At 39.0% G+C, this 16846-nt stretch overlaps 1 protein-coding gene across 12 annotated transcripts in view; it reads right to left on the bottom strand.

Annotated features, from left to right (window-relative positions):
• Positions 1–1999: 1999 nt before the first annotated feature.
• The window catches only part of pou2f1b (POU class 2 homeobox 1b), a 46429-nt gene continuing 31582 nt past the window's right edge, over positions 2000–16846 (bottom strand). For all 12 annotated transcript variants that reach the window (XM_062068914.1, XM_062068907.1, XM_062068916.1 and 9 more), the window contains 4 exons: positions 14261–14354; positions 13854–14196; positions 13693–13757; positions 2000–8352 (listed from right to left, as the gene is read on the bottom strand). In XM_062068914.1, the coding sequence (XP_061924898.1) occupies positions 8105–8352; positions 13693–13757; positions 13854–14196; positions 14261–14354 (750 nt within the window). In that variant the 3' untranslated portion in view covers positions 2000–8104. The remainder of the gene's footprint in view (positions 8353–13692; positions 13758–13853; positions 14197–14260; positions 14355–16846) is intronic.

Consider the following 16846-nt stretch of genomic DNA (forward strand, 5'->3'; position numbering starts at 1 on the left):
AGGGCATCGATTCTCAAACTGTGGTACGTGGGCTCCATCTAGTGGTACGCCAAATATCACCTCATTAAAGCAAAGGGTTTTATTTTCCTGTGTTCAAACACTGTTTTACTGTTCACATTTTGTGCAATGTTACAAGGAGCAAAATATTAAACATACTTGCCAAATGAAACCTCTGTCTTGTCTTTAATGAATACTTAGACATGCTATGCTACTGTATTCTAATGTTGGTCATTGTGATGGTACTGGAGAGGAAAGTTTTTTCTGAGGTGGTACTTGGTGGAAAAAAAGTTTGAGAACCATTGTTCTTGGAAAATCAATATCTTATATTCAGGAAAAAAAACTTTTGGATCACTGCTCTAGTAAACCCCACATTTGTGTAGAGTAAAAAGTACTGTCTTATAGTAGGCTCTTTTGAGATATAACACTTTTTTGTCTTATCTTATCTTCAGGATGCTCTGACTCACTCAGTGAGAACTTATTTGGCAGCACTTGAGGTTTGCATTTGGATTGACACCCCTAAAATTTTAAGACTCTTATTTTCAAATACTTTGAGGGGAAAATAAAGCATTTTAAAGTCAGATCAATACAGTGTGAGTGTAAGACCGCATGTCTTTTTCAGAGGAACAATAATGTCTTATATTCAGGATTGCTGCTCTAAAACCTGTTTGCACGTTTAAAGAAAAAATACTCTCCTATATTTGGGTTGGTATAAGAAAAATAACCCGCCCAAAAATATTGTTTTTTGCTGGCTGCTGATAAATACTATAGAGCAGGGGTGTCAAACACATTTTAGCGCAGGGGCCACATGGAGGAAAATATATTCCCAAGTGGGCCGTGCTGGTAAAATCCTGGCACGATAACTTAAAAATAGAGACAACTTCAGATTGTTTTCTTTTTCAAAAATACAACTAGCATGTAATAATAATAGTATTCATTACATTTTAGTTGTTTTGAATTTTCATAAAAAAGTGATTTTTGATGCAAAAATTAATGTTTAAAAATGCAGATTTTCGCATACATTTTACATGCCTAGATTTAACTCCTGTTTGGCCCGGTGATGCTTTGTGTTGTATAGCACTGTGCTGCATGTGGGACTGCTCAAAGAAGTTGTAATGACATGAAAATCACGCAGACGAAAACTTGTGCGTCCAACGTGGCCATTGTGAAATTCCTGCCCGGGTCAGGATAGAGAGAAATATGAATGCACCAATGTACAGACACATCCTGGATGAAAACCTGCTCCAGATTGCTCTTGAACTGGGGCGACGCTTCATCTTTCAGCAGTACAAAGACCCAAACATCCAATATATCAAAGGAATGGCTTCAGGACAACTCTGTAAATGTCCTTGAGTGGCCCAGTCAGAACCCAAACTCGAGTCGCATTGTACATCACCGGAGAGTTCTGAAAATGGCTGTGCACCAACGCTTCCCATCCAACCTGATGGTGTTTGAGGTGCTGCAAAGAGGAATGGGCGAAAATGCCCAAAGATAGGTGTGCCAAGCTTGGGGCATCGTATTCAAAAAGACTTGAGGCTGTAATTGCTGCCAAAGGTGCATCAACAAAGTACTGAGTAAAAACTGTGAATAGTTAGGTACATGTGATTTTATATTCTTATTTTTAAAACATTTGCAAAAAGCTTTTAAAAAAAACTTGTTTCACATTGTCATTATGGGGTATTGTGGGTAGAATTTTGAGGACAAATGTATTTATTCCATTTTGGAATAAGGATGTAACGTAATATGTGGAAAAAGTGAAACACTGCGAATACTTTCTGGATACAATGTATGGTCTATTATTCGGTTCAACAAAAGTTAAAATTGTAATTAAAAATGTAGTTTCGCTATGTTGCTAAAAAAAAAGTGTCCTATATTGGGGTGAGTACAAACAGGTCTATTCTATAAGTTTGAAAGCAAAAAACAGGCAAGGGCATGTGAAAACACTTGAAAATGGTTTAATGATGTTTACAACAAAAGAGAACTGTACATTTACAGTAAAAGATTATTTATATACGTGTATAAAAACAAAAATACAGCAGACAAATGCATCAAAACCTACTATGTATCCTGATTCACATACTTAAAACTCCTACACAATCTTTCAGTTCAGTTGTTTTTTTGTTTTGTTTTTTTTAGTTCTTTTTTTTTTCTCTTTTGTTTGTTTGTAGTCGAAAGAAACTCAGTGTTTTTAGTCCAAGATGGAAACCCTACAAGAAGAGTTCTCTTGTGAAATATTAGACTGCAGAGTAAGAAAAAAGGGAGGGAAAAGTGGGGAAACATTCCTTTAGATGAGCCCAAGTGTCCACTGTGAGTAGTTATTGGTTTACACAATGCCTTTTTTTCAAGATACACAGACATATTATGTACATGTTTGCCTTTTTTCTCTTTCTTTTTTGTTAAATCCTTTGGTCAATTGGGCTGATATTGCGGGCACACACCCAAAAACATATAAAAATATATTTTAACCTAGTAAGACAGCTCTGCTATTAGTTCCATGCTGCGACAGAGAGAGAGAAACAAATACAACAAACAGACTATTATTAATATTATTATTCCACACATTTTTCTCAGAAATATACCAAAATATACATCTAACCTTTGGAATTACTGAGGCTTGGATTTTAAAAAAAGCCAGTGCTTGTCTCTTAATACACATGCTGCTGCAGGGTGGAAGAAGAAAGAGAGAGAGACAGAGGGATATCTTTGGTATCTGCATTTTGTCCAAAACAATAACAATCATAACAAAAAAATACAAATATTTGGAGAGTTTTGCTTTGGAATAGATAGCGCTTTGTGAGGAGTAAAGCAAAGTGTCACCGAATGATCCCCCGCCAAGTTTTTGTCGGTGGGGGAGGGAGATGCATAGTGTCACAGTTGATCAGTCTGTAGTGAGTAAGGGGAGGGTACAGCAGTGAAAATGTAGTGAGTTCGGGGTGCGTGTCATTCCTGGAAGGGAGGTGGGGAGTGTTCGAGAGGCAAATTCCTTGAGAGACGGCGAAGAAGCATGCGTATCCTAGCAACAGCACTCAGACAGACAGACATGGAGTCCTGAGTGCACAGGATCAACCCTCAGTGTGTATTAACAAACAATCACCCGGCGACCACCAACCCGTCGAAGAAGCCCCTCCCCCCGCACCTTCCCGACGTCCTCCCACCCGCAGGCACTGAAAAACCGCAGCACCAAAACATTCGCATGCAGGCCAAAGCTGAGAGAGTGGTGAGTGTGGTGAGCGTGATGGGGGTGCAGGGTGGGCGGCGGGCTCATGTACAATCAGTTACAAGTCTTTGGTTAATGTTGTTACCACGGTGGGGAGTGGGGTGTTAAAATTGCAGGGTCATGCGTGCTCTAGAAAATAAATAGGATTGTCAAACTTAAAAAAGGTTAGGTATAGAAGACAGTGGGCATTTGGTGAAATAATGGCAGGGGGTTCCAAACTTAGGGTCAGGGCCAAAAATGGGATCGCCATTGTCCAATTTCTTGAAAAAAATGGTGTTTGTTTATTAGTTTATGTACATTCAAAGTTTGGGAAACCCCGCCCCAACTCAAAAAGTGTTCAAGAAAGCGATAAAACATAGGCAAGTACTGGTGGAATAAGCTGGCTTTTCCGACGGTCAACAAGAAATCTTATTAAAAGTAGGTTAAAAGCAGGTTACTCAGTTTCGAGTTAGGAATGAGGTATACTGGTGCGCCACATTTCCTCTTTGTCCAAACTAAAAAAAAAAAAAATTAAAACAAGCGTGGAGTGGGTTTACGAGCCACCGGGAAAGGTGCGTCATGTGATCAAACTGAAGTGTTTGAAGCAAACAACTAGCGCCAGTCTGCAACCGCTAAATGGGGTTAAAGAGACTACGAATATAATTTAGGGAAACTAATCGAAACTTGCATCTGTATGCTTAAAAGGGTAAGGGTGGGGGAGCCTGTTTCCTATTAATGTTTTATAAAGTACAAATTAGGGCTGTCAAAGTTAACGCATTAAGTCACAAACAAAATGATGGCATTAATCATGTATAAACACAGGCCGGTGATCAGATCAATGCATACGCCAGGATGAAAATGTTGCTTCAAAACCCAGACAGGACTTCTAGATAAAACTTTTACCAAATGGGAACTATGCAATTACGGTAGTTGCAATTTTAGTCAAAAATCACAAGTGTGATTGATCTGTTTAAAAAAAATAATAGTTTGACAGCACTAGTAGATATTTTTACATACTGTAATGACCCTGTATAAGACGGGTCAATTTATAATCTACAGATTTATACACGCAAATGCCTTCTCCTTTTCTACCTGTCGCTCACACAATCCAATTTGCAAACAAATATGGTAATTTGGAAGTAATGACGATCAATAAAGTCTAGTTATAAAAGCGTTGTCGAGCTGTTAAAAACATTGATTCAGGAAAAGATTCCTTTTACATTTATATTTATATTCGGGTTAAATGTTTTGGGGCTTTTTAGTTTTTGGAGCCCTCGGTTTCCCACCCCTGCTTCAAGCCCCATTAGCGGTTTGCAGATCGTGTCTATTTCCTACGATGCTCACTCACACACACCTGCTAGAATTACTAGTAAAGCTTTGCTTACAGGCATTGTCCGAGCCACACTTAAAAAACAAACAAACAAAAAACATAGGTAGCAATGTAAGCATCCGGCACCCCCCTCTCCTAAAAAAATGCCTATAAATACACTGTATTGTTTTCAGTGACAATGCACCAGGCGACACAAAGCGTGAGGTGAAATTTGCCTCAGTCAAACACACACACATACACGCACACACACTCATGCTACAATGCAACCATGTCGTGTACGTAACAATAAGGCATAAATGATAACGTTTTTGTCAAACTAAGAAAGCCAGTGATCTCGCCCTCTCATAATATACAAAACAGTTAAAGGCATAAAGTAAGAACAATAAAACCCCAAAAAACAATGATTGTTATAGACATCACAGCAAATCAAGTCCAAAATGACTCAACCAAAAATATTAAGATATAGTTTTTAAAAACAAAAAGCACAATATTACAAAATAAAGATACTTCAGAGTCTCCGCTTTACCCCAACCAGAGGACCTGTGCGTCAGGAGCACCCCCTCCTGTTATCATAGACCGGGGCACCCGCCACAGTATAGAGAGTCGTGTTGTTTTTCAATTTTTGGTCTTGAGAGTTTAAAATAAAAAATGTTTTTTGCAACAATAGGGAAAAAAATGCATTTTTGGGAGATTTTTTTGAGTCATAAACACTACATTCAGTTTTGACATACCGGTTCAAATATAAAATATGGATATCTTACACATGTTTATATATATATATATTTATATGTATAGAATTAAGAAAAGAACTGTTCTGATTCTTAGGTCTTTCCTCAAGATAAATATTCTAGTAACATCCTATGGTGCCCCATGGCGAGCGCGCTTGTGTAACTACAAAAAATGGCGCCTAAACAGAACTGGGTTCCATTGGTGCGTTGACCATACGGCAGGCAGAGCTGCAAAGAGAAAGGCTATTACTTTGGCAAAAAGGATCTTAAAAAAACAACACCTCAGAAGAGAAAAATTAAATAGTAGTACTCGAAATAGCAGTAGTTGTCCTTTTATGTTCGGGTCCTATATCGCGGTATAAATGACATTACTTATTATACATTCCACACTGTTCTGTACACAGAAATGTCGAGGAAAAAAAAGAAAAAAAAGGTGAACCTTATGTTTTAAGTGCTGCTGAGGTATATTCAGTCACAATTAGAAAGAGAAAAAGAAGTAGGTACGCAAGAGGATCTCTGGCTGCCCCAGTGATTTCCTAATGATTTGTTAGTTAAAAGAAGCAGCAGCAGAACGACGACGGCATTGTGTGGAGTTTGGCTGAATGTGTGGCACATAACAGTACTCTGCCCGGTGAGTCCTAGAAACGAGGCCGGAGCATCTTTGGAAAACATTTGGGGCACAGCAAATCTAACATGCTGGTTCTGAACAGTAGCGATGATCAGACAGGATCTGTGTGTAGACTAGGGGTGGGCATTTGATGGTCAATCATCAATTAATGGGATGGGAGAACCTCTTGGAATGTTCTGAATGCCGGAAAATGGTGCCAAAGAGGATGGATAAAGTTCAACTTTCATAGATTTTTTTCTTTAGACAGTTGAGACTAAATCAACAGAGCCTCTGCAGGTTGCAGTCAAGTAGTGCACTCCGTTTTAACAAAATCGCCTCATGGCACGATTAACCAATTCCACATAAACGAATGGAAATTAAATTGAGGCAAGGTCAGACATAAAGCTGACGTGGAAATTCTTCAGCTTTGGAGGCAGTACCAGAGCTGGAACAGAAAGGGTATTACGCAATGTTGTCCGTCTAGTATTTTAGATGCAGATGTCATAGTTATTAGACTGCAATATATAAAAAGCTTGCTATATAAAAAGCACAGTTGCTGAAAGGCATGGGTGAATCTAGTCTGAGGTTAACTGCAATGCCCACTCCTGGTGTTGACAGCAGATCCTTCCAGTCAAACCCCAAAACCCGCTCTTGGCAGGACGTGCTAATAAAGCTATTAGTAAAGCATGGCGGAGGCCTCTTAACATGCTAGCATTTCATTCATCCATCCCATCCCCAACCGCACTTGATCAAGAATAACAGGTACTGACATTAGTAAGCAGCGTGAAGAGATCATGTGATCAGCAACATGAGTGCTGGGACAGGCACGGGCCGCTACTGAGGAAAACCACTTTGGTTCAAGCTGTTGTCATATGGCTGAAAGTACTAAAACCCAAATAAAAAAGAGGGTGTTTTTCCTGCTTTACGGACGTCCAAAAGCTGCTACTTAAATGGTTCAACGCCATCAAATGGCTCCAAAAAGTAAAAAGTGTTTGATAAGTAAAACAAAAAAACTCAGCCATTCCCTATTTTTGGTCAATTGTGCTGCCAATTAAATTAACCGTGAAAGACTTTAAAAAAAAAAAAAGGTCTTTGGAAATAAATCGAAATATTGCATTTCTATCTTCCGCTGACAATGAAGAGAGCTTCTGTTCATAAATATATCAACTAGACTAAGTTACACCGACAAATATTTTTGGTATAATGTGAAGTACACAGTCACTCAAGTGGCTGCAGACACAATGAAAGAAAACAAAAAGGTAATTCCTCCCACAACAGCTCACCAATCCAGTTTTTTGGTACAGATACTGTGCACAAGTAGATACGACGGTACTACCATTACAAAGAAACAGAAGGAAGAAAACAAACATATAGCCAACATTTAGTGTGGTGACCACACCCCCTGACGGGTGGTCTTAGCCCAGACCACTGAGTCTGGATAATTTGGTTACTTAGGTCTCAGCTTCATACTGATCTTTTACATACGAAACAAACACACCACTCCACGTTTTTAAAGCTCTTAAAAGTTTTCAGTCATTTTCTATCAGTGTCTACAATCTGCACCAATTTTTTTTTTTTTTTTTTTTTTTACAGAAGCCCCCGAGGCAAAGTGTAAAAGTCAGTGTTTCCAGAAAGAGAAACTCGTAGAGACCCGACTGGTCTCCTTAAAGCAATGATAACCTTTATATCCATACCACTTATTACTTCTTTTTAAAGCGTTACAACCACAAAAAAAAAAAAGTTAATTTACTGTAGTATTAGACTTACAATTCGGAAAATGTAAAAAAATTACAGGAAAGATTAAAAAAACAAAAAAAACTTTTGATATATATGTCAAGGCCTGTCCAACAAAAAGATAAGTAAAGGGGATTAGTGATGACGTGTATTGTGAAGTTAGTAAGTTTAGAGTAAAATCCAACATTTTTGGTTAGAAAAAGAGTGAAATAGGACGTATATACAAAATGAATAGGGGGGACATTTTCTTCCTGGCTACTGCTTGAGATAGGAGGAAAAATGTCCAAATATCATAAAGAGAACCAAAATCAAAAAGCCCAACCTGGTGAGGTTGTTTTTTGGTAAAAGCAAGGGGACCAAATAGTAGTAGTTACAATGGAGCGGATGTGTGTTTTTGTTAGTGAAGCGCAGAGCCCAAATCAAACCGCCTCCCTATTTCCTGTGCGGCATGAGGAAAACAGTGCGCCGCGACTAAAGGAAACAGGGCGTTCTTTCGGGATGCAGTCAGGGACTCACTGCGCCTTGGAGGCAGTGGTAATGGTCGTGGCGGCTTGGTGGTGAGAGTCGGCGGTGACCTGCAGACCGCCCCCCCCGGCTGATACCAGGCTGACCGGGTTGCTGGTGAGCAGCGACAGGTTCTGGGGGTTGAGAAAGAGCGGCGTGGTCACCAGGTTGTGTCCATTGCCGGCAGAGGTGTTGGCAAACAGCAGGTTGCTTCCGTCCAGAGACGTTATCGGGATGGTGCCGCTCGATGCCAGGGCTGTGGACAGACGGGTGCGTTTTTTAGCAAGCGAACACATGGACATGATGCAAGTTGCCTCCAATGGTTATAAACAGAAGTGTATTAATTACCATTAATTAATTACAGAAAAAACATTGCATTTTAGAGCTGCAGCTATTGATTATTTTATCTGTGTTGACCCTGCGATGAGGTGGCGACTTGTCCAGGGTGTACCCTGCCTTTTGCCAGAGTGCAGCTGGGATAGGCCCCAGCCCCCGTAACCCTGAGCGTGACGAGCGGTAGAAAAAAGATGGATGGTTGGAGTAATCTATCGATTTATTGATCAGATAAAACACCCTTAATAACCTAAAGGCCTATTTTAGGGAATAAGAGTGAAATAAACAACTTTTCTTCTTGCAAAAACTTTAATTTTTTTTCAAATAAATGTACATCCTCAACATTGAAATTACGGATGGACAATATGGTCTAAAATCTATATTGTGACATATATTCTAGCCTCCTGCAATAACGATATACCGGTATATCACAATATATTATTTGGTATGTAAATGACAGTAGAATAATTTCAAAATGCTTCACAAAGGCTCCTAACTTGGCTGCTGACATATGGAGTAACATATTGCGTCAATTCCATTTTCATTATTTTCTCAGTATTTGCTAATTTACTGTTATTATCTGGTTACTTTGTGTTGTAACATGGTTCTATCTACACATATGTTAAAATAGTCTAAGAACTTATTCTTCTGTTTGATACTTTACATCTGTTTTGTGAGATACTAAAAATTTGGGTATCAATACAAGTTTTATACTTAACATTTTCAACATCATTGAATGATTCAGTTTTTGATCGCAGTTATATAATCAAACAAAAAAACAAAATGGCGGTGTAAACACATCGATTAAATATTAAAATTATTTCCTACCATAGGCTCTGATTTAAATCTTTTGGTTTTTGCGCTTAAAAACCTCCAGTGTCCAGAGACTTATTTCCTGACTTTGTAAACAATAACAAAAACGACAAATGATTTTTTTGGTAGTAAAAAAATATCAATCTAACCCGGGGGTCACCAACGCGGTGCCCGCGGGCACCAGGTAGCCCGTAAGGACCAGATGGGTAGCCCGCTGGCCTGTTCTAAAAATAGCTCAAATAGCAGCACTTACCAGTGAGCTGCCTCTATTTTTTTAAATTTTATTTATTTACCAGCAAGCTGGTCTCGCTTTGCTCGACATTTTTAATTCTAAGAGAGACAAAACTCAAATAGAATTTGAAAATCCAAGAAAATATTTAAAGACTTGGTCTTCACTTGTTTAAATAAATACATTAATTTTTTTTACTTTGCTTCTTATAACTTTCAGAAAGACAATTTTAGAGAAAAAATACAACCTTAAAAATGATTTTAGGATTTTTAAACACATATACCTTTTTACCTTTTAAATTCCTTCCTCTTCTTTCCTGACAATTTAAACCAATGTTGAAGTATTTTTTTTTTTTTATTGTAAAGAATAATAAATACATTTTAATTTAATTCTTCATTTTAGCTTCTGTTTTTTCGACGAAGAATATTTGTGAAATATTTCTTCAAACTTATTATGATTAAAATTCAAAAAAATTATTCTGGCAAATCTAGAAAATCTGTAGAATCAAATTGAAATCTTATTTCAAAGTCTTTTGAATTTCTTTTAAAGTTTTTGCTCTGGAAAATCTAGAAGAAATAATGATTAGTCTTTGTTAGAAATATAGCTTCGTCCAATTTGTTATATATTTTTAACAAAGTGTAGATTGGAGTTTAACCTATTTAAAATATGTCATCAAAATATTAAAATTAATCTTAATCAGGAAAAATTACTAATGATGTTCCATAAATTATTTTTTTAATTTTTTCAAAAAGATTCGAATTAGCTAGTTTTATTCTTCTTTTTTTCGGTTGAATTTTGAATTTTAAAGAGTCGAAATTGAAGATAAACTATGTTTCAAAATTTATTTTTTTCATTTTTTTTCGTGTTTTCTCCTCTTTTAAACCGTTCAATTAAGTGTAAATATCATTAATTATTAATAATAACATAGAGTTAAAGGTCAATTGAGCAAATTGGCTATTTCTGGCAATTTATTTAAGTGTGTATCAAACTGGTAGCCCTTCGCATTAATCAGTACCCAAGAAGTAGCTCTTGGTTTCAAAAAGGTTGGTGACCCCTGATCTAACCACTATGGTATCAACCTAATACTATACTACTTGGTATAGTTACTGTCGATATTTGTATCAATTTGACCATCATGTTTACATTCAAGACCAAAAGCTTTCAGTTCTACGGTGTGTAGTGTAACATGTTTAGCTATTCCTCGTCCTCCTGGAATGATATTTGTAAGAAACTGTTTTTTTGCTATGAGGCGAGAAGATTGTTGACGTAGAAGTGCTTTTGCACTATGGAAGGACGTTAGCCACTAGCGCTACATTGCGTTGAAGATGCCTTAGTTTGTCGCTGTCAAATTTGTGTACACAGCTAGAATGTATCATCAACATGTATTAGCACAATATAACCAGTGTTTCCCACACATTCATTTATTTGTGGCGGCCCGCCACGAAAGAATTACGCACGCCACGACCCGGATTTTCTTAATTTTTATTTTCGGGATTTGAATGCATTTATTTTGAAAGGACAGCTGGAGAGAGACGGGGGAGGGGGAGAGGGGGTGAGAGGGGGGATTGTTGCGGAACAAAGCGACAGTCAGGTGGGATCGAACTGGGTCGCCGCCGCAGCGGGTGCTCTACCAGGTGAGATAGGTTATAGCTGCATCGCTCGCGGCTCGTCATATATTTAACGTTAACCCGCGATTTCACCGAGCGTTTCACTGACGGTGAGCAGCCTGACGCTGCTTCATTAACACCGCTGCTCGCTGTTTGACTCAGGGGCCGGGGCAGACGCACGCAGTAACAGTCACCTGTTACCATACCGACGAGCTAACGTGTCCAGGTTATAACCCTGTTGTCAATAAACACACGTGGAGACGGTGCTTCAGATACTAATACTAATTTGATACTGTAGTAGTTATCTTTTGTGTATTCATAGTGTAAAATGGATGGATGGATGGATGGACGTACGTTTAAAACAAAACTGTTATTAATTAGCAAGTATACATTTTTTGAGCCTTTTTAGAGAAAATCATAATTGTAGTAAATTATGCAAATTACTCGATAATGTCATGGTGACCACGCCCATAGCCACGCCCCCACCACCACAGGTATCTTGGCAGTTTATGGGAAACACTGATAACGATAGTATTAAAAGTTCTATCGTCGGCCAAATTTAAGTACCGTATTTTTCGGAGTATAAGTCGCTCCGGAGTATAAATCGCACCGGCCGAAAATGCATAATAAAGAAGGAAAAAACATATATAAGTCGCACTGGAGTATAAGTCTCATTTTTGGGGGAAATTTGTTTGATAAAACCCAACACCGAGAATAGACATTTGAAAGGCAATTTAAAATAAATAAAGAATAGTGAACAACAGGCTGAATAAGTGTACGTTATATGAGGCATAAATAACCAACTGAGAACGTGCCTGGTATGTTAACGTAACATATTATGGTAAGAGTCATTCAAATAACTATAACATATAGAACATGCTATACGTTTACCAATCTGTCACTCCTAATCGTTAAATCCCATGAAATCTTATACGTCTAGTCTCTTACGTGAATGAGCTAAATAATATTATTTGATATTTTAAGGTAATGTGTTAATAATTTCACACATAAGTCGCACCCCCGGCCAAACTATGAAAAAAACTGCGACTTATAGTCCGAAAAATACGGTAATATTGCCATAATTCGTTGTTAAAAGTACAATTTCCTTTTAAAATTGCACTTAACAAGTGTGCATAATTTAATAAACACAATACAATTAAAACCAATTAAAATCACAGCAACAGAATATAAATCGTATATTTTTCCCCTCGATTAATTGTTGCAGTCCTATCCCATTAAATCACATTTTCATAATTTTGCGACAACTTTTCGTAGGTGCTCATTATTCCTGACACGGCATCAACATCAGTGGACAAGATGCATGTGTGTAATGTTAACGCACCAGTAAGGCCAACACCAAAATATATTTTTAAGCCAAGTGTTGGTGATGGAAACATGAAGAGCAGCATGTTTGTGTGAGGATTGCATGATGGCGTGGTGTTCAGAGCCAAGCTAAGAAAGCCCATGTCTGGCAAAAATCGACAAACTTGCTGGATACATGTGTTTAAGACATTTAATCCTTTAAGGAGCGCAAAACTTGAATTATCTTGTACACATAGCATCTTGAAACTTATGATTAAATTTTGTTAAAAAATGCAATAATCTGTGCATTTAAATAGCTCAATAGAAAAATACACATTTTTGACTGAATTGTGTTTAAGAATACGTTGAGCCTTCAGTTATTCAGTCATTGAATTTGAAAAACATTGGTTATTTTGTCGGATATTGTTGAATTATCATACAATTAAAGTTGATTATTCAATTGCAATGATTTTCTAATAAAGTCCAATTATTACTTTTAAGACAAAATGTACACGTATAGTCCATCTATACTTATTAGTTGACAACTGCAGAGAGCACCTGGCGTCTTTTTTTGTGTGACCCGCCAAGGTTAAGGTATGCGCATGTTTATTAAGATGTCAGCTGTAGTGTAATATTTCAAATTATACATTTTATAAAGTTTAAGCTTACTGGCTGCACGGCTCTAAGAACAATCAAATGTCTCTTATGCTTATCCTAGGTTTTATTTATCAGAGCATTAAAACGTTGCTCCATCACAAATAGTTTGTCAACTACATGCTTTTATTAGAGAGCAATATTGAAGTACAAACGTTCTTTGCCCTGAAGCTGGAGACAGCTCGTGTCCAACAGCTGACCTTTTCTCTGGATTTACATATTCATTGATTCTGTATTTTTAATGAGGCAGGATGGTAGAGATGTCATTTTAATGAGGTGATTAAACTTATGGTGGTAGGCAAAAACACCACCAGACACACATAAAAAATCCGAGCAAGGGTATTAGGAGTTAAAAATGTGTCCTGAAGGGGGTTTTAAATGAGCTTTCATTATGCAAGGGAATAGATTTATTTTAACACTGTGGTGGAATGTCCTTTTTCCTTCATGTGATGTAAATATTCAGAAACGTCTCACTTGTAAACGTTAATTGATTTGATATTTTATTCATTTATTCAATTATTAACCGACCCTCAAAGTAGACACCAGTGGAGGGGCTTAAATAAATGTAGATAATGAATGTTAACAGGCTTGTGCTTTGTTTGTTGTCTCATTCTTGCATTGATGAAGATTGTACAGTAACGGCTGCGATGATACACACCTTGGATGAGGGCAGGACTCAGAGTGCTGCCGAGGCCACCGGGAGCCAGACTCAGCAGGGCACCACTGGAAACACACACCAGATTATGCAGGTCATCACTGACATTAACAATGGAAGAACACAGCTGAGGTGATCTTTTAATTGTTGTGGCTAGTACTTACCCTGGAGTGAACTGGGAGGAGGCCATCAGTCCGGGGCCTAGCCCAGCCGCGGCAGCCATGGCGGCGAAGCTCGCGCTTGTGGGCAATTGGGTGACCCCCTGAAGCGCTGCCGACAGCCCCGGACCGGCCACCATCACCTGGCCCGACCCGAAGGTGGCGGTGCCTATGGATGTCGGTGCCTGGGTGACGATGGCCTGCGCCTGAGTACCGATTCTATTCGTCGCTGCGATGGTGGAATGACTGGTCGTGAGGGACGGGCTTAGAGATGGAGAGCTGGTTACCGTGGAAATTACGGGTGTGGTGGAGATGACGGATGCAGTGTTCGTGGCCCCAATTGTTGCGCCTTAGAAAGAAGGTGGCCATTAGGGTTTGGGGTATTAATGTTTTTTTTTAACTTGACAACATACCTGTGAAGGTTAAACCGGAGACGCTGGTGCTGGTAAGAGGCATTATTGAGTTGACAGTCAACGTGGTGGGCGTGTTTATAGCCGTGCTGGCCACCTTCAAAAAAGGAAAACCGCACATAAATCAGCAGTGGTTATGGAAACAGAATAACTGCAATAGAACCTCCAAAGTTGAGCAGATTTTGTTCACAAAAGACATCACGCCAAGTTTGCCTCAGAGTCAGACTATTGAGGCAACACGAAGGAGTTTGCAGAGCAACACTGTCGCCTAGTGGCGTCTTAAAAGTATTGCTGGTCTTGCAGTGACAGAGGTGCAACCACAGATCCCGTCTCCAGCAACAACAATGCCAATCGTGCCCACTTTGTGAGAGCCAACAACGATTACTTTGGGAAAAATTAAAAACCAAAACTTATTTTTTTTAGCCTAAACATAAGGAGGACGAGCTACAAGTTTTAGAAGCTGTGCTAAACAGAACCAGCTTTAGTGAACCACTATCGCAGCATGTAGCACTATTATTAAGTGCAAGAAATACAAATTACGAACATAATAAAACAATCCACTACTGTACAGCACAGGTGTCCAAACATTTTCCAGCGAGGGCCACAAGGAGAAAAATGAAGGTTGCGAGGGCCACTTTTATACATTTTGTATATGAAAAATACTCAAACCAAAACAATGTAGGTGAACATATGCTAAGCATAAGCTAGTTACTTCTCTGTTAACAATGCACCGCTAAAAAAATAGTTTGTCTAAGTTAGCACCAGTGTTGGGTTAGTTACTGAAAACCAGTAACTAGTTAGTTACTGGTTACCTTATTTAAAAAGTAACTCAGTTACTAACTCATTTACTTACACCAAAAAGTAATGCGTTACTGTGAAAAGTAACTATTTAGTTACTTCTTTTATTTTTTTAAGGCTATGTCACGCCAAATTTCTTCCCTCTACAAAAACCTTCCCTCCCCCATTTACTTCCGTGGTCATGTTTCCTCTTACGTCATTGACAGCGATCGATAGCACTTCGTCTATGACTGCCCGTCGCTGGAAGGATACTTCGTCTTTGACAGCTGCTGGAATCTGAAGAAATCGATTATTGTTTTTTTTTTGTAATGGCGCGAAACAGGACAGTTGCGCGCAGGCTAAGGACCCCCGGCAACTTTGTGATTTTCTTGGACGCAGACCCGGAAGTAAATGGGGGAGGGAAGGTTTTTGTAGAGGGAAGAAATTTGGCGTGACAGCTCCCATTAATGCCCTTTTAGCCTTCGTTTCAGTACTGTTATCACCGTGATCACTTACGACCGACTTACAATTCTGGATGTGGAGAGATCGGGCCATTTTGGGCTGATAGATGCGTGTACGATGGACCTGCTCGCTAGCTTGGGAATTCTTCGCGAGCTACATCCAGCAGTGGCCTTTGAAGCAGCGGCGTCGACTACCAGCGGAGACGGTCAGCGAAAGAGACGTAAGCGGTGCGCTCGGAAGCAGAAGCGGGGGTGTCGGGCGGGGCTAACAACAAAGCTAAATGCTTTGTTGTTAGCGGGGCTAAAGAAAAAGCTAAATGCTAATCCACAAAGAAGCGCTAATAAGGAGTCTGTTAAGCTAGAACTAGCCAGCGCCAGGCTGGATAATCCCTGCACACATAGCAATTCTTCTAGAATAATATACAACTCACATAATGTTTTTTCTGCGTCAGAGGTGGACATGCATTTTACTGAGGTGGCAAACAATCTAAAAATTCCTGTCATATCAATTCCTAGATATGGTCGAAATTATTTAAAGTGCACTATGCATAATAAACGTAACATTATTAATATTGCTACTACGGATACTTTCAACAAAAACTCCTCAAAACAGCCCACTACCTATAATATGGGCTTTTTAAACATAAGGTCATTGTCTTCCAAAACGTTATTAGTTAATGAAGTCATCAGAGACAACAATCTTGATGTCGTTGGTTTAGCCGAGACCTGGCTCAAACCAGACGAATTTTTTGCGCTGGGTGAGGCGTCTCCTCCTGGCTATGCGGGAACGCATATTGCCCGCCCCATTAAAAGGGGTGGGGGTGTTGCACTAATATACAACAAAAACTTTAGCCTTACCTCGGACCTAAATAATAAATATAACTCGTTTGAGGTGCTCACTATGAGGTTTGTCACACCGCTGCCTCTCCACCTGGCTGTCATCTACCGCCCCCCTGGGCCCTATTCGGACTTTATCAATGAATTTTCAGAGTTCGTTGCTGATCTAGTGACGCACGCCGACAATATAATCATAATGGGAGACTTTAACATCCATATGAATACCCCATCGGACCCTCCATGCGTGGCGCTCCAGACTATAATTGATAGCTGTGGTCTTACACAAATAATAAATGAACCCACGCATCGCAACGGTAATACGATAGATCTAGTGCTTGTCAGGGGTGTCACCACCTCTAAAGTTACGATACTCCCGTACACTAAAGTAATGTCCGATCATTACCTTATAAAATTCGAAGTTCGGACTCATTGTCAACAAACTAATAATAATAATAATAACTACTATAGCAGCCGCAACATTAATACTGCCACAACGACGACTCTTACTGACCTA

This window comes from Entelurus aequoreus, linkage group LG14 (assembly GCF_033978785.1).
Source record: "Entelurus aequoreus isolate RoL-2023_Sb linkage group LG14, RoL_Eaeq_v1.1, whole genome shotgun sequence".
Classification (NCBI taxonomy): domain Eukaryota; kingdom Metazoa; phylum Chordata; class Actinopteri; order Syngnathiformes; family Syngnathidae; genus Entelurus; species Entelurus aequoreus.